The 17,821-nt window shown below is 41.7% G+C and overlaps 2 protein-coding genes across 4 annotated transcripts in view; one reads left to right on the top strand and one right to left on the bottom strand.

The window, feature by feature from the left end:
- CDCA2 (cell division cycle associated 2) overlaps positions 1–10,302 on the bottom strand; it is a 46,888-nt gene extending 36,586 nt beyond the window's left edge. The window contains exons 1-4 of one of the 2 annotated variants that reach the window (XM_061163861.1): positions 10,187–10,302; positions 9,085–9,148; positions 8,817–8,990; positions 7,438–7,583 (exon numbers count right to left, since the gene is read on the bottom strand). In XM_061163861.1, the coding sequence (XP_061019844.1) occupies positions 7,438–7,583; positions 8,817–8,990; positions 9,085–9,148 (384 nt within the window). In that variant the 5' untranslated portion in view covers positions 10,187–10,302. Of the gene's footprint in view, positions 1–7,437; positions 7,584–8,816; positions 8,991–9,084; positions 9,149–10,003 lie in introns of both variants that reach the window. The other variant, XM_061163860.1, reaches the window with a different exon arrangement.
- Positions 10,303–11,101: 799 nt separating this feature from the next.
- KCTD9 (potassium channel tetramerization domain containing 9) overlaps positions 11,102–17,821 on the top strand; it is an 81,549-nt gene continuing 74,829 nt past the window's right edge. For both annotated transcript variants that reach the window (XM_061163862.1, XM_061163863.1), the window contains exon 1: positions 11,102–11,246. In XM_061163862.1, coding sequence (XP_061019845.1) covers positions 11,199–11,246 — 48 coding nt within the window. In that variant the 5' untranslated portion in view covers positions 11,102–11,198. The remainder of the gene's footprint in view (positions 11,247–17,821) is intronic.

Here is a 17,821-nt window from a genome sequence, read left to right on the forward strand (position 1 = left end):
AATCCATGGCTGATTCATATCAATGTATGACAAAACCCACTGGAAAAAAAAATAATAATAATAAAAATTAAAAAAAAAAAATAAAAAAATAAAATGGATTGCTACTTAGCAGTAAAGTGGATACATGCAACAACACGAACAATTCTCAAAATAATTACGCTAAGCTAATGAAGACAATAAAAATGAGTCCATACTGTGTAATTCTATTTACTCATGATCTTAAAAAATGCAAAGTCATTAATAGCAACAGAAAGCAGACAGCCTTGCTTTTAAGCAAGCTGAGACCATGAAGAAGGAGGAACAAGCAAAAGTTCTAAGCAATTTTTTGGGTGAATGGTGGGTGTGTATATTACCTTGATTTTCGTAATACTTCACAGATAAAGATATATATCATATCTATATTTTATAGCATATATATTTGACTTTTGAATAATAAGAGCTTGACCTGTGTAGCTCCACTTATAGATGATTATTTTCAATAAACATGGTACTACATGGAAAAAAAAAAAAAAAAAAAAAGAAAGCAAGGGTGCCCAGAAAATGGCAGGAGACAAGGAGCTGAGGATGGAGTGGGCAAGGCTTGGATCAGGGAGGGCATGAAGGCTTCAAGATGTGGTTTGAGTTTAATTGAAGGCATAACAGGAATCCACAGGAAGGTTTTAAGAGGTTGAGTGACTGATCTGATTCATACGTTAGCATTTTTATTATTTTTTGCTGTTGCACTCCACGGCATGTGAAATCTTTGTTCCCCGACCAGGGATTGAACCCTCGCCCCCTTGCACTGGAAGGGCGGAGTCTTAACCACTGGTCTACCAAGGACGTCCCTTATTCGTACTTGAAATGTCTCTCTCCGACTGCTCTGTGGGATGGTGGATGGATCAGGGAAGGTGAGAAATAAGGAGACTAGTTAGGAAGAAGCAGCTGGTGATTCAGGTAGAAAGTACATAAGGGCTGTGGCAGCCGAGCTGAGAGATGCGAGAGCTTACAGAGAGGTTTCTGAAATGAAGTGAAAAGGCAATGCTGGGTTGGATGTGAGAGATTAAAAGGAAAGAAATCGAGGAAGACTGGTAGGTTGCTGGCCTGAGCGACTGGATGACGGTGTGTGCTGAGATGGGGAAATGGTGGGGAATGGAAACCTAGAGTCTGGCTGTGACCATGTAATGGCAACCCAGTCCAGTGTTCTTGCCTGGAGAATCCCAGGGACAGAGGAGCCTGGTGGGCTGCCGTCTATGGGGTCGCACAGAGTCGGACACGACTGAAGCGACTTAGCAGCAGCAGCATGCAATGCTCCAAGTGCTTATTGAAACACCAAAGGGAAGATGCTGGATAGGCAAGAGGGTATCTGAGTATGGAGCGCTATAGAACTTTGGGCCAGCGTTAGACACTTTGGAGTCACAAGTCTATAGACAATGTCCAAAGCCACGGGAAAGGATTAGTTTACATAAGGAAAGCAACAAAATGGGGGCAGAGGAGAGCCTGGGGCACTCAAACATTTTTGAGGGGAGAACTAAAAAAGGGAGATCAGCAGAGGAAGGGATGACAATAACAAGAAGAAAATGAGGTGAGTTTGGGATCCCCAAGAGCCAAGCAAAGTGCTTCAAGGAGGGAGTAGCTGAGTTCAGTCAAATGTTGAGGCAAGGTTGATTAAGATGCAAAGTAAGACTTAATTAATCATGGTCTTGGCCAAGGTGTGGGCCATTTGGGATCAATGCAGAAGCCCAGATGGAGTGGCCAGTCACTGGAGATGATGGAAGAGTGAGACAGGACGGACAACTGTTCAAGGAGTTTCCTGTGAGGGACAGGCACGGAAATGTGACTCCATGGGGGTCCAGAGAAAGTTAAGTGGTAGTCGCTCAGTCATGTCTGACTCTATGTCCCCATGCACTGCAGTCCACCAGGCTCCTCTGTCCATGGGATCCTCCAGGCAAGAATATTGGAGTGGGTTGCCATTCCTCCTCTAGGGGATCTTCCTAACCCAGGAACTGAACATGGGTCTCCCGCGCTGCAGGCAGATTCTTTACTGTCTGAGTCACCAGGAAGGCCCCTAGGGAAAGTCAAAGGGATGGATAAAGATTTGTTTGTGCTAAAGGAAAAAGACTCAGAAGAAAAGGCTGGATAAGACCAATGCAGAAGGGAAAACAGGTGAAAATAACACACAGGGTCACATAACATAAAGATTTGAATACTCAAGTAACTTATCTACTGGGAAGTTGTAAAGGATGGGAAGTGCATTTGTATTTAAGATAAAAGGGATGAGGAAGAAAGAGGGCTAATTTTTCATTGAACACAGTAGGAAGTCAATAGCTAATGCCTTACTACTGAAAGAATAAGAAGCAGCAACTAGAGAAAAAAAAAGAAAAGAAAAGACATCAAAGTAGGAAAGGGGAAAATAAAACCGTCACTATTTTCGGATGACAAATGTACAAACACAACCACACTAAAAACTGCTAGAGTAAAGAAACTCAATAAAATTGCAGAATACAAAATGATCATACAAAAATCTGCTGTGTTTCTACACTCAAATAAAGAATTATAGGAAAGAAGATTTAAGAGAAAATTTACAGCTGTATCAAAAAGAATACTAAGAAATAAACTGAACCAAGGAAGTGAAAGACCTGTATCTTGAAAACTGTTAAGACACTGATGAAAGGAACTGAAAAAAGCACAAATAAATGGAAAGGTATTTTGTGCTCATGGACTGGAAGAAGCATTTGTTAAAAGGTCCACACTACCCAAAACAACCTCCAGATTCACTGCAACCCCTGTCTAAATGTCAACAGTGCTTAAAATACCACAGAAATGAAACAATCCTAAAGCTTGTTGCTGTTCAGTCGCTCAGCGGTCTCTGACTTTGCAGCCCCCGAGCACCACCACACACCAGGCTTCCCTGTCCTTCACGATCTCCTGGAGTTTGATCAGACTCTGAGACTGAGCACCAGCAGTTTTGCAAGTGTCGCACTTTTAAATGTGAACAGAGTCAAGGATCATTCGGCATCTGAAGAAAAGATCTGAGCATGAGCCAGAACCTAAAACAATTAAGTAGTAAAATGAGACCCCGAGATCTAAGGAAGAAAAAACTATAATGTCAACAGTCCACCGTGAGAGACAGTCCATCATGATATTTCTTAACAGCAGGAATGGAGCTTCCAGAATGAAAAAGAAGGCCAAACAAAGGATAGGGAATCAAAGATAAGTTGAATGAATGAAGGAATGAATAGGATTTTTTTATTCTCTAAGCTAAAATACAACAGAAAATGCTTTCAAAATTTCGAGGGAAAATAGATCCAACCCAGATTTCTATACAGGATAAACTGTAATTCAATTATGTTGGCAGGATAAACTTTGTCAGATATGCAGAGGCTCCAGAAAAATGCGGTAGTACACCAAGAAAAGATATGAGATTATGGAGAAAGGAAATATAAATAGGAGAGAAAAAGGACATTACCAAGGATGGTGAAAGGAAGTCATGAAGTGACAGCTGTCCAGCAAATCTAGATCAAAGCCAATCTAAGTCAGAGGACACCAAGAAATGAGGAAAGAATGGATGGACTCCTAAGATTTACAGTTCTGTCAGAGTGTGGGGATTCTCAAGATTACATGAGAAAAGATTAAACCAAAAAATAAAAAATAAAAAAATGCAGGAGATGCAGGTTCAATCCCTGGGTTGGGAAGATTTCCTGAAGAAAATGGCAACCCACTCTAGTATTCTTGCCTGGAGAGTCCCATGGACAGAGGAGCCTGGCGGGCTACAGTCCAGGGGTTGCAAAGAGTTGGGACACAACTGTGTCCACATGCACATAAGCACACACACACCACAGATAATACAAACAAGAACCTTATTTAAACCAACATTGTAAGTGGTTGTATTGGCAGGAAGGGGAAAGTGTTGGAACAGTTATGGTTAGGAGATGTCAGAGAGCAAAACCCTCATTTTTCACAGAAATAAAAACAATGACAGCAAATCTAAAACATAGGGACTTGCCTGGTGGTCCAGTGATTATGACTCCATGCTTCCAATGTCGTGGCTGCAGGTTTGATCCCTGGTTGGGGAACTAAAATCTCACATGGCGTGCAGCACAGCCAAAACAAGAACAAATAACATGTTCCAGGCAGAGTTGTAAGTGCTTCATATGTATTAATTTATTCATCCTCATAAAACTCTTGCTACTATTATCACCCATTTTTTATACATGAGGAAACCGGGACACAGAAGTCAACTAATCTGCCAAAAGTCACAATGAACTAATAATAAACCCAAGAATCTAATGTCAGCAATACAACCCCACAGGCCATGCTGCCGTCTGCTCTAACACAGTTCTCAAGAAGTCTTCACACTCTAAAAAATGACTGAGCACTTCAAAGACTCTCAATTCATGTGGGTTGTATCTTTCAAGACTATTTCAAAAACTTTTTCAGAATTGTGGACATTTTTCTTTAATGCACCACAAAACTCAGTAAGGATTTCTTAAAGGTTAGTTGCAATGTCAGATACGAAGTTCAAATTAGTTAAAAGTTAGTCAAAAGTTCAAGTTAGGTCAATGAACTTTTCATATTATGTTATGTTAGAATCCATGGGCTTATCCTGCAACTTGAAGGTATATTTTGCAAACACTTGTCATGCAGAAAATACTGGTTCATTCAGCTGTGCATATCTTCCAAATGCTGACATACTTCATTATGCAATATCCAAACATCACATTCATTAATAGCCTCACAGATCCATCAGAAAAGCAGTCACTGGGAAGCTGTCCAGTAAGTTCAGAGTGGTGGTGAATACAAGCTTTTCATCATTTTGTTTCTCTCTCAAAAACTTCCATTTTTTTCATTGGGAAGAAATACCTGTCTTACCTTGAAATGGCAAGTTCACTGTTCATTTCTGAGAAAATGCCAGCCACATTCCATTCCCAAGTCTGGCTAACCATGACTGTTTGTCATATAAATATGATGCTCCATGAAAATAATAGCTAGTTCAACTCACAGCACCGACAGTCACATCCACGATTTTTCTGGAAACATCCACCACACTTTGGCATGTACTTTGAAAGTGTGCGGTGTCCACTTCCCATTTCATCACACATAATATTGCAGGGTTGAAAAATTAAAATGGATGATTTGTTTTACTGCTTCATCAAGGAAGTTAAGTGAAACTGGACTTATTATTTCCTGTGAATGCTGAACAGTGATGAAGGTAAAATGACTGCTTGGTGCTATCAGCTTTTACACCATGAATGTAAACATCAATAGAGTGAAAAAAGGGCAAATTAACATCTTAGTACTGTTTTAAAACATACTTTTGACCTCATGGACCTCTTGGATGGGACTCAGAGATTCCCAGGAACCTGCAGATAATTTTTGAGAAGGCTTACAGTGCACTCAACAGCCTTCCATCTACACAGGGTCTAAAACTGAAAGATACAGAAGTGCCAGTGAAAGTACCTTTTAAAATAGGAAGGTCAAAAAAGATTCATCTCAAAAATATACAAGCAACTCCTGCAGCTCAATTCCAGAAAAATGACCCAATCAAAAAATGGGCCAAAGATCTAAATAGACATTTCTCCAAAGACATACAGATGGCTAACAAACACATGAAAAGATGCTCAACATCACTCATTATCAGAGAAATGCAAATCAAAACCTCAATGCGGTACCATTACACACCAGTCAGAATGGCTGCTATCCAAAAGTCTACAAGCAATAAATGCTGGAGAGGGTGTGGAGAAAAGGGAACCCTCTTACACTGTTGGTGGGAAAGCAAACTAGTACAGTCACTATGGAGAACAGTGTGGAGATTCCTTAAAAAACTGGAAATAGAACTGCCATATGACCCAGCAATCCCACTCCTGGGCATACACACCGAGGAAACCAGATCTGAAAGAGACACATGCACCCCAATGTTCACGGCAGCACTGTTTATAATAGCCAGGACATGGAAGCAACCTAGATGCCCATCAGCAGATGAATGGATAAGGAAGCTGTGGTACATATACACCATGGAATATTACTCAGCCATTAAAAAGAATTCATTTGAATCAGTTCTGATGAGGTGGATGAAACTGGAGCCCATTATACAGAGTGAAGTAAGCTAGAAAAAAAACACCAATACAGTATATTAAACTGCAAGGAGATCCAACCAGTCCATCCTGAAGGAGATAAGTCCTGGGTGTTCATTGGAAGGACTGATGTTGAAGCTGAAACTCCAATACTTTGGCCACCTCATGCGAAGAGTGGACTCATTCGAAAAGACCCTGATGCTGGGAGGGATAGAGGGCAGGAGGAGAAGGGGATGACAGAGGAGGAGATGGCTGGATGGCATCACCGACTCGATGGGCATGAGTTTGAGTAAACTCCGGGAGTTTGTGATGGACAGGGAGGCCTGGCGTGCTGCGATTCATGGGATCACAAAGAGTCGGAAACGACTGAGCTGAACTGAACGCATATATGTGGAATTTAGAAAGATGGTAACGATAACCCTATATGCAAGACAGAAAAAGAGACACAGATGTACAGAACAGACTTTCGGACTCTATGGGAGAAGGCGAGGGTGGGATGATCTGAGAGAACAGCATCAAAACATGTATATTATCAAGTGTGAAACAGATCGCCAGTCCAGCCAGTCCAGGTTGGATGCATGAGACAGTGCTCGGGGCTGGTGCACTGGGAAGACCCAGAGGGATGGGATGGGGAGGGAGGTGGGAGGGGGATCAGGATGGGGAACACATGTAAATCCATGGCTGATTCATGTCAATGTATGGCAAAAACCACTACAGTATTGTAAAGTAATTAGCCTCCAACTAATAAAAATAAATGGGAAAAAAAATAGAAAAATTTTTTAAAAATAAATAAATAAAACAGGAAGGTCAAGACCAAAGCGCCAAAGAAGGACAAGTCAGGGACTGTCTTTCACCACAAGTCTTCTACTATTTGACTTTCTGAAGCATTTATTAGTCTGATAAAAACTGGCAAAATCATCTAAATACTTTCCCATCAACAGACAAATACTTAGCTCCTTTCCACAAAGTTATCCCAAATATATTTTATTGGGAGGGCGGGGCACGACTCTTGTCCCTACACACCAATGCATAGCAGTTATTATTAGATACTTACAGACAAAACATTAAAAGAAGAAGGTTGGAAAAACACTGCCTCACCTCATTACACAAAAACAGACAGGAACTAGACAACAATTTGCAAAGTAAAATAGAAGCACTTCCAGAACACCGTTTCCATACAGCATCTCATAACTCTTACTAGATGCATGCTCAATATCAACATTTCTGCTAAGGTCAAAATCTCTGAAAGACACAAAGAAGATGTTCTCTCTCCCGATTCAAAACAGATGAGGTGCACTGCAGAGCTCCAACCCTGTACAAAAGCTTTCTAAACAAGCAAAACATCCTCCTAGAAGAATTCATGATGGAACTTAGAAGAACACCATACCTGAAAAGGGGAAGTCTGGGTCAAAGAAGCATTCGTTAAACTCCGCTGCTCAGCAACGAAACGAATTAGATGATTTGTTTCAGGAAGGCCCCGCAGACCAATTGTAGAGCGCCGTCTGGATTTTTTAAGGTAGGGTGATGACTTTCCTGTAATGAAAACTCTCTTTTAAGTTGGAACAAAACAAAAGGCAATCATCAGTAATCCTGCCCTGAACACCCCCATGACCCACTAGCCTGAGAGAGAACATGGGAAAAAAGTGGTACAGAAATCTAAATGGAAAACTGTAAGGAAGACTGTTCACACATCATCAGTTTTTGGGTAGGGACCTTTGTTTTGACTACTGATTTATTCCATGCCCTGGAGCTGTGCCCCGAATATAGAAAGCGTTTATCAATAGTTGTGTAACACATTTGAATTAACACGTCTCATATTTTGTTTCATATTTCCTGCACAGGATTGGTAACGGCTTGCTTTGGCCTAAGAATTTCCCTTTTTCTGAATTAGTCTAATCTCCAAGGATGCTCTCCCCCTTGGCACATACTTTCAAGCTCTGCTATCTCAAGATCATTTGTTTCTCCTTGATATTTGTCTACCTTCAGCACATTACCCTGAATTCCAGCTGCACACCTAAACACACAAAATAAGTCTAGCTTTCTAAAGGTCTAAACGCGTTCTTTTTTTTTTTTTTAAGTTGTGGCACATAGGATCTAGTTTCCAGACCAGAGGTCCAACTTTGGCCCCCTGCATTGGGAGCTTGGAGTCTTAACCACTGGACCACCAGGGAAGTGCCGAGTGGGATGTTCTTGGGAAGGGAGCACAGGCTGGTTTGCCACTATGGTCTTGTCTCCATCATGTGTTATTAAGTTAGTGCCCTTTGGCTTTCTACACATTTTCCTCCTAAATGCTGTTCTAATTCCTCTCCTATTATTTCTTTCTTCTCCAGCAAGAACAGACTTCAAAAGTGAATTTTATTTCTACTCTGTAAGGGAGAGTAGCCCGGGTCAATTTTCTGTTTCTAAGTTTGAAAAGGCATACTCTACTCTTTCAATTTCTTATTTTCTTAGTTGCCCTTCAACTTTCTCTCATTTTTGCTATACATGACTGTCAAATGTATTACTATTTAGGGCATACACCATCCTGTATTCCATGTGTTGGGTCAAAGAGCAATTTGCACACATATCCTTCTCCAGTTTAAGTATGGAGCATAGCTGTGACTCAGGAACAACATCATCTTGGTGACCTGGGACCCTGATCTAGTAAGTTTGAGAGCCAATCAATTTAGATGCATAACATACTAAGCTAGATGGGGTAGGTGAACAGTATGGAGTTTAATTTTTAAACTTTTAAAAGCACTGCAACAAAGGGACAACAGTTCTTACCTGAAGAGTTATTTACAAAGCTTTCAGGTGTAATTCCCAATTGCTCCACAGTTACTGTGGAAAAGTTCAAAGGTGATTTAAAAGTCTCTGATGTGCAATCATTAGGAGTCATTTCAGCTCCCTGCTTGTGGGGAGTTACAAACTTCCCATTTCCCAAAATGAAAGGGGTGTTTCCTGAAACAGACAACATGTGGTAGAAATTAAACATCACTAGAAGATAAATATTTAAACCTTAAATTTCACAAAGAGACAACAGGGCTCTACATACCACTGTTATTAATAGAAGACTCCTTGGTTTGAAGGGGTTCACTGTCTTGTAAACAAGTATCCATCTAAAGAGAGAGAGGAGAAAAAAGAAAAATAACCCACCTCCAAGATTTATGTGATTTGATTGAGATCCTCTTTCAAGACTGAATTCTAATACAATCCATGTTGCTGTTTAGTTCGCCAAGTTGTGTTCGACTCTTTTGTGTCCCCATGGACTGTAGCCGGCCAGGCTCCTCTTTCCATAGGATATTCCAGGCAAGAATACTGGAGTGGGTTGCCATTTCCTTCTCCAGGGGATCTTCCCGTCACGAACTGAACCAGACAGCTCCTACGCTGACAGCCGGATTCTTTACCAGGGAAGCCCAACACAATCTACACTGGCACGAAAACAGGTGTCAAAAGACTACTTTAGGACCTCAAATTAAAGAGGAGTGGAGGAGACTGCTCTTCGGGATGAAACGAAGCACACCCCATAAGCCAAGGATTTTCAACCTTAGGGAACATCGGACTCATCTGGGCACTCTGTTAGAGACGCACCTTTTGCAGACTCCCCAAAATTCTAATTCAGGAGGTCTGCCCAGACCTCAGGAGTTTGCATATTAAAAAGCACACGGGAGATCCAGTGGAACACACTGCTGGGAAAACACCCCGAACAAACAGCTCTGCGGCACGGTGCTGCGCTTAGTCGTGTCCGACTCTGCGACCCCATGGAACGTAGACAGCCAGGCTCCTCTGTCCATGGGACTATCCAGGCAAGAATACTGTAATGGGTTGCCATTCCCTTCTCCCGGGGATCTTCCCAACCCAGGGATCGAACCCAGGTCTTCCGCATTGCGGGCGAATTCTTTACCGTCTGAACTACCAGGGAAGCCCTGAATCTGCACTACTGTCTAAAATCCCAACCAGATCACCTGCCTTACCTCTCGTAGGGTTTATTTCGAACGCTACTCCGATGAATATTGGGACTGCCGTGCCTTCTAGATCTCGGCTCTTTGGTCCTGAAGCATTCGCTCGAGAAAACAACTATCGGCCGCCAAGCCATCCGCTGGGGGCTCCCAGATCCCCCGCCACCAACACCCCAACCTGCGGCCGGAGTCTCTTACAGCCTTCCTTCCGCGAGGGCTCGGACCGCCACCCGATTCAAATCGCCGGCCCCGCCTCCTCGGCGTTCCGGCGTTTCTTTGCGAATCTCTACGCCACCGCCACCTGCACGTGCGCCCGCGCACCCCGAACCCTGCCAGGCCTCTACATCGCCGTCCCAGGAACAAGAGTGGCTTCGTGGGCTCGAAGACACACCACCACTAGCTTCCGGTAACACACTGACCAAAGAGACCAGTTGTTGACCTCTGTCCGCAGGGACTACTTTCTGTGAGAGCCTCGCGGAAGATCCCTTCGGTTAGATTTTAGCTCCGTTCCCGCCTTTCGATTGGATGCTGCAAACTTCGAAAAGAATCCTTGGGCCAATCAGGACAGAAAAGCGGACCGGCTCTTACCCAATCAGCGAGCCCCAGACTCAGCCGTTTCCTCTGTGGGTTGGGCGAGGGGGAGGTGTTAAAGTTGGGAGGCTCTGACTGGTTATGGATCACTTCCAGCGCTCCACCTCCTTCTCTCAAGCCCCGCCTTCGTATGCAGATTCTCCCTACCTGGTGTTGGCTTTGCGCCTGCTCAGTAATGCTTTGAGCCGCCGTTCGGCTCCAGGTTGAGCTCTGATTGGCTGATAATCCTTCCCTGTCGGCTAGACCGCAGCCTCTCTTCCCTCCTTCCACCTGGGCTGGGTTAGTAAGAGCCCACCCAGTGCAGGCGGATGATTGGTTGAGTGCTGCCCTGCGCCGCCGGATGATTGGCGGAGCTTAGAGTCAGTCTGGGAGAGGTGGGGGAAGGGCCCCAGACTGACTGAAGAGCCCAGGGGCGGGGTGGGAAGGAGGACCGGCCAACCTTGGGGTGTGGGACGGAGTGTGCGTGCTTGTGTGTGTGTGTGTCAGTGAAGGAAGGAAGGTGGCGAAGGGAGGAGAGTCCGAGTGGGTGGAGGGAGGGGAAGGGCGGGAGAAGAAGAAGGTGGGAGGAGAGACAGGTGGGAGGGTGGCGACTCACTCAGGATCCGGCGGGGGCAACGCGATGAGGCGGGTGACCCTGTTCCTTAACGGCAGCCCCAAAAATGGAAAGGTAAGGGGGTCGGGAGGAGGCGAGGCGGCCGCGCTGCGGGGGGCGAGGGCAGCGGAGTGCGGAGCGGGCTCGCGGGGCAGAGGGCTGAAGTTGGGGAGAGGCACTGGAAGCGGGGAGGTGGGCGTGCGCCGGGGCGGGGGGCGTCCGGGAGGAGGCCGACCTTGGGTCCCAGAGGCCTCCTCCCCAGCCCCGGGATCCCTAGCCCGCGCCTGCCCTTGGACTCCACAGCTGCTCTGGGGACCGGCGCAGGTCAGTTTGTGCTCAATCGTTCTCAAGCCCAGGTGTGGGTCCTGGAGTGCAGAGGACTCGGAGGGCGTGGGCACGGTCGCTGTCACCTGATGCTCAAATTCCGCTTCCCACCTCCGCCAAGACCCCGCTGCCCCCCGCCCCTGGCTGCAGAAGGCGCTGGTTCCCACCTTCGTGCTGAGTAATGGTCCGCTCCAGAAAGTGCTGGTTAACAACTAAAGCATTTAAGGGTGATCAGGTGAAAACAATTAAAACTTTCTATCCGTGGCTAAGTAAAATGTTCTCTCAGCCTAAGTCGAATAGAGGGATGAAATAATACTGACATTTTCTTGATGGTCACCCCCCACCCACACATACACTTTTAGGAGCCCACAGCACCACCGCCGCCAAAACTTCTGTACTCGCTTTATTAATATTTCGGACTATTTTAGTTTCTTAGAGGACTGGGACAATAGACCGAAGTGGATGGATTGGACATTACTCTTTGCTGTGTTAGGCCTTTGTTGAGGGCGTGGTGCTGAATATTTTTCCATCGCTGGAGCAAGCCAAAATGTATCCTGTTCCTTCTCAGCCCCTTGCCCCACCCAGGAAAGTTGTTCGGCGTCTTTGGAAAATTTGACCGTTCAAGGCAGACATTTATGGTGTGGCTAAATGACATCTAGAAATTACTAAGCATTAGAGTCGGAGTTGAGGTAGATTGGGCTCCCTGTCTTATCTGCCAGCAGGTTTTCCGCATGTTTTGCACACACTGTAAATTTTTAAATAGCGCAATTGTGCCACGGTATAAAAAAATGGCTTTCCAACTACTCTGCAATTTTGAGTGAAAGTGCTCTAAAGATTTGAACCACACTGTAGTTTTTTGACTGCAATTATCGTGTTCTTCTGGTTTTCGAGATTTAATACTCATTAAAAGAGAAGTAGCATAAATTCAAGTAATTGAGTTTTCATAAATTCTTCACAACATTCACTTTATTTCTGACTATTAATTTTTCTGTACCTGTTTTGTCTGTTGATAACTACTACTCATAACCCAAAACATATGTTGTTACTGGAAGAAAGATTTAGTATATCCAAAGTTACAGTTGTAGTTCGTTCTCAAAAACAGGCCTGGGACTGACCCTTTTCTTCAACATCTCTGCTTTGTTATTTCATGGAAGACAAGATGTTTAGACCCAGCCATAAATTTTTAACTACTTCTGAAACTACTGAATTTTATTCTTGTCAAAAATTGGCTGGCTTAATCTTGCCATATTTTTATTAAGGTGGTTTTTTTTTTTTTTTTTAAACGTACTTTTGACTAGGTTAGCTTTTTGGATTTAAATATTAGTTTACTTAAATATTTTTCTAGAGAATCTCAGAAAGTTGGAAAAAAACTTCTCAAATAGTTAAATGTTTGTTGCAAACATTATAAAAACCCAAACTGGAAAAGACTAATATGATTCAATATTGAAAATAAGTCAGGGGCTTCCTTGATGGTCCAGTGGTTATAGGATTCCATGCTTTCACAGCCAAGGGTGCAGGTTCAGTCCCTGATCAGGGAATTAAGATCCCACAGACAGTGTGAATCAACCAAAAAAATTAAAAAGTCATGTGATAATCTTTACTGCTTAACTGAAAAACATATTCTGTGCCAAAGTTTTCAGTGTTTCCTCCCCTCCCCTTAAATTGATTTAAAAAAATACTACTACTGATTTTTAAAAATTACTCTTATTTGACCAAAGAGAGCAGAATAATACATAACAGCCTGCATTTTTGTATAGATGAAGTGACTGTACTTAGTCAGGGTTGGCATAATCTCCACATGATTTTCATGAAACTGAAAGAGCACTATTGCCAGATAAACAGTTTGGTCTCTTGTCCACCAGTTGGAATATCTGTGTCACTTTCATTATCTCCTTACTTACCTAGCTTCTAGGTAAGTTTTTGTTACCTGGCCCTAAGAGTAATGCCTGTTTTTTTCCCACATAAGTTTCCCTCCTTTAAAGAGTGTTGAGCAGTTGCCAACACTGGGTGGTGAAGCTTGGGGTTGGAAAGGCAGAGTCGTATCCAACTCTGCATTTTTTGGTCACTGGAGAAGACAACATATGCTCACCACATTGACTTTTGTGTATGTTGAGTAAACAGAAGTATAACTATTGAATGTTTTGATGTTGAAGACAGGTTGGGGGGAGGGGTGCGTTGTGCCTTCTTTAAAGTGATGCTTTCCCAGGTGAGATTGTCTACCTCACAGGGCGTCCAAGAGGATCCAGTACTTTAAGAAGAAATAGTACACCTTTTAGGTTTGGTTTTTTACTTAAAGATACAAAATTACATCAAGACTTGATTTTGCCAATCGGGAAGGACACAGGTTGCACACAGGTGCTTTTAGTCCCTTGAGTGGGTCAGCTGGTTAGCTGCTCCCTGAATGTATATTGTTCTTTGAAATAGTAGCCAATGATAGGATGAGATCATCCCAATTAGCAAGATACTTAAAAATATTTTCCAGCACACAAAGATCACTTTAGACTTTTTTTTCTTTTAATGTTTAAAGTCAATCTTATATTTGGCAGGAGTTCACTAAATTTAATGATATATATTTAAGGGATTTTTACTGGTTGACTCATTGTCTTAAGTCAATAAAAGTCCTTTTCTCATTTGGGAAATTATGTTTTTCCTGACAGTGGTGTATACTTTATAAATAAGTAAATGAATACATGGATGTTTGAGTACATCCCCCAAGTGTTTCATGGATGGGTGCCTAGTCAAAAGAACTTGAAGGCCATATTTTTAAAAAATTGGACTCTTTAAATTTTCATTTTTTTAAGTTGCTGCCAGAGTCAGGTTTGACTCTTTCATCCTTTCTCCACATGCCTCAGAATTCCTGTTCTCTTTTACTATTATCTGTAACAGTTGGCATCAAGGAATTTAAAATGAGGATGTAGTTGAGTGGCTTCTGAGCTACCTGATGTCAGTTCCATGTTTCTGAGCGTTGTGGACTTAAATTGCTTTTTCTTACTTCAGAATATTCAACCAGGCTTTTTGTATACCTTATTCATTCATTAAATCAGCAGTGCCTGGGTACTGTCATATGAAGTACCATGCCAGGCACTGCAGCCATAGTGGGATGTGAAATAAATCTTAATTCTGTACCAATGTTTACCATCTTGGCCCAGGACCTGTTTAAATCTGGCTTTAGAATTAAGTCAGAAATATGTTGTTGGTAAGTATCCAGAGTTGAATTTGTTGTATTAAGTTGAAGAAAGTTGAAAACTCTATGTAAAGCTTCTGCATATTGAAATCGAAATAATAAGAAACTTGCTTTCTGGACTTGAGTTCTTCATTGAATACATTTCTGAGATTTCATCCATATTGTCCCACATAGTGATAGTTTAGTCATTTTCACTCCTTTATAATAATTATGCAAATTATACACAAATACTATCACAATTTACCCATTTTCCTGTCAGTGGACAGTTGGGGTGTTTATTTCCTTTATACTTTGTTATGAAATTGATAGTCCTGCTATGAATAGTCTGGCATGGCCTGGTGCACATGTGCAAGCGTCTTTCTAGGGGGATGGTTTGCACACTTTAGCATGCATTGGAATCATCTGGAGAAACTGATCAACTATTGCTAGGCCCCACCCCCAGGGGCTTCCCAGGTGGCTCAGCGGTAAACAATACGCCTGCTAATACAGGAGACTCAAGAGATGCAGGTTTCATCCCTGGGTTGGGAAGATCATCTGGAGGAGGAAATGGCAACCCACTCCAGTATTCTTGCCTGGAAAGTTCCATGGACAGAGGAACCTGGCAGGTTATAATCCATGGGTTGCACAGAGTCGGACCCTGGGCCACAGAGCACATACCCCCAGAGCTGTGAATTCCCGGGGTCTGAGGTAAGGCTGGGAGTTTAATTTTTGATCTACCCCTCAATGGTCCTAATGCTGTTGGTCTAGAGAGCTCACTTTCGAGAACCACTGCTCTAGGGTTGTAATTATTAGATGTTAGTTTTTTGTGAATGTTTAGTTTTTGGAGAAGGAAATGGTAACCCACTCCAGTACTCTTGCCTGGAAAATCCCATGGATGGAAGAGCCTGGTTGGCTACAGTCTGTGGGGTCGCAGAGTCGGACGCGACTGAGCGACTTCACCTTCACCTTCAGTTTTTTTTAAGAACGCCAAGTTTTTCAAAGTTATTGCAATAATTTATATCCCATGAACATGGCATAAATCCCCTTGTTAATCCATATTCTCTTCAACACTTGCTATGGTCAGACTTTAAAAATTTGGAATATTTTAATATTTGTCTTCCTGAGGGAGAGTCATCATTTTTAGGAATAAAATAATTTTAATTTTTAAAAATGTATGAAGCAGAAAGTGTAGATAACTTTATTTTACATTAAGTTATTGTGATTGGTGGGCCAGTTGGGTAAATTGATCTGCATAAATCCAGTAAGTATTTATTGATTATATATTATTAATAGGTACTGTGGGCATATAAGAAAAACACGTTTTAAATATAGGTTTTACTTTTTAAATTTGAATAACATAGGTTATTCAGTGCTTAAAGTTAAATTAAATTTCATTAAACTGATATGTCCTGGTAGGTATTTTTTACTTTCCTAGTCAGTGGATAGCTTTCACTTGTAATGGGATCTGAACTTTAGAAAGAATTAAGTTAAACACTAATCTAGTGGCCATAAAGTTTAGTAGACATACTTCTCATTGAAGTATGAGAGAGAAGTATACTTCTCTGGAGAAACTTTCTCCAGAGAATGCTTCCATTCCAAGTATAGTGTCTAGCTTATTAAAATGGGTAATCACAGTGACATGAAAACTTGAAGTCCATACTAGGAAGTATAACACACATGAAACAGCCATTGTAAGCATGAACATTTTATAAACTCTTGGCCTCTCTGAGGACTGGAGTAATAAGCTTAGTAAATAACAGAATTCATATCCATGATATACAAGCTTTCCAATGTCACCTTTTCTCAACAGTGTTGATATGTAATGAGAGGTACATATGTACCCCGTTTGAATCTCACCAACTTAAAATCTTTTCCAGGTGTATCACATTTTAAAAATTGTATCCTATTTTAAAATCTGCTATTCTGATTGGTTTATATAAAAGATTTTAAGTATTATGTCTGCAATCTTATTTGTGAGTATTTGTTAGTATACTCAAGAGAGTCAACTAAAGCAATTTTGTTGAAAACAAATGCCACAATTGCCTTTCAAATGAAAAATGAGTATATTGGCCCAACTTAAAGGAAAATTTCAAATACTCAGTACCGTAAGATTTTTGCAGTAATTTCAGTGCTATCTTCTCGCATCGATGGCCCTTTGGTGATCTCATTTAAAAAAACATTGTCCATTACCAGATTACTTGTCAATTGCTAAAATAATTCTTATTTGTAAATCTAGTATCTAGAGCTATGGAAACTGTAAGTTATAACTTTTTTCTCTTGTTGCATAAATAATAGATGTTCATTGTAACAAGTCTGGAGTACAAGAAGTCTCACGAGATAAGTGAACCTTAATTCTACTATCCAAAGATGGCCACTTTCCATAGTTACATGAACTCTATGAACATTACTTTAGAATTGCATTTCTGCTGTGTACTTTGTTTTTTACCTAATGTCAGTGGAAAAGACTTAAATATAATTGACTCACACAAAAAGATGCGTCCTCATTCAGCACTCTGAAAGCGATGAAAATTTCATCTGACATTCAGGAAACATTTATCAGAGTCCTATTATGATGCAGATACGTACCATGACACTTATGAGGATCCTTCTTGTTAAACTGGCTGCAGTTGTTTTTTGTTTGTTTGTTTGTTTGTTTTTTTTGTTTTTGAGGGTGTCAAGAGATGTGGGATGTACAGGGAGGTACTTCTTCAGTGCTGCTCTGAAGGAGCAACAATTACAGGGGCTTGTTGGTTACCTAAATCCACAGAACAAATAACGACTTTTTACAAATTAAATTTTTATTAAAACTTTACAGCCTAGATAGGAAGTCAGGTTAGAAAATATTTGGTCAAATGATAAATTGTGTTCAATACTGTGTTAGGGCTTATTTATGTCATAAAATAAAGGCAAACTCAATTTGTGTCTAGAATGTGCTCATTAGAAGTTCTACAGCCTACAAAAAAACACCTGTTGTACTTTGATTGCCCTGAAATTGCCAAACTGTGTGGTGTGTGGCTTTTGTTAACCTTATTTTTACCTTATAATGAAATTTGACTTCAGTGGGAAATGAAACATGGCAACTACTCCACATTCTCTACAAAAAAACAGGATTTAAGTTGGACTCAACACTTTGTTAGTAGAGTTGGGTTGCAATCCCACTGTG

This window comes from Dama dama, chromosome 16 (genome assembly GCF_033118175.1).
Source record: "Dama dama isolate Ldn47 chromosome 16, ASM3311817v1, whole genome shotgun sequence".
Taxonomy (NCBI): domain Eukaryota; kingdom Metazoa; phylum Chordata; class Mammalia; order Artiodactyla; family Cervidae; genus Dama; species Dama dama.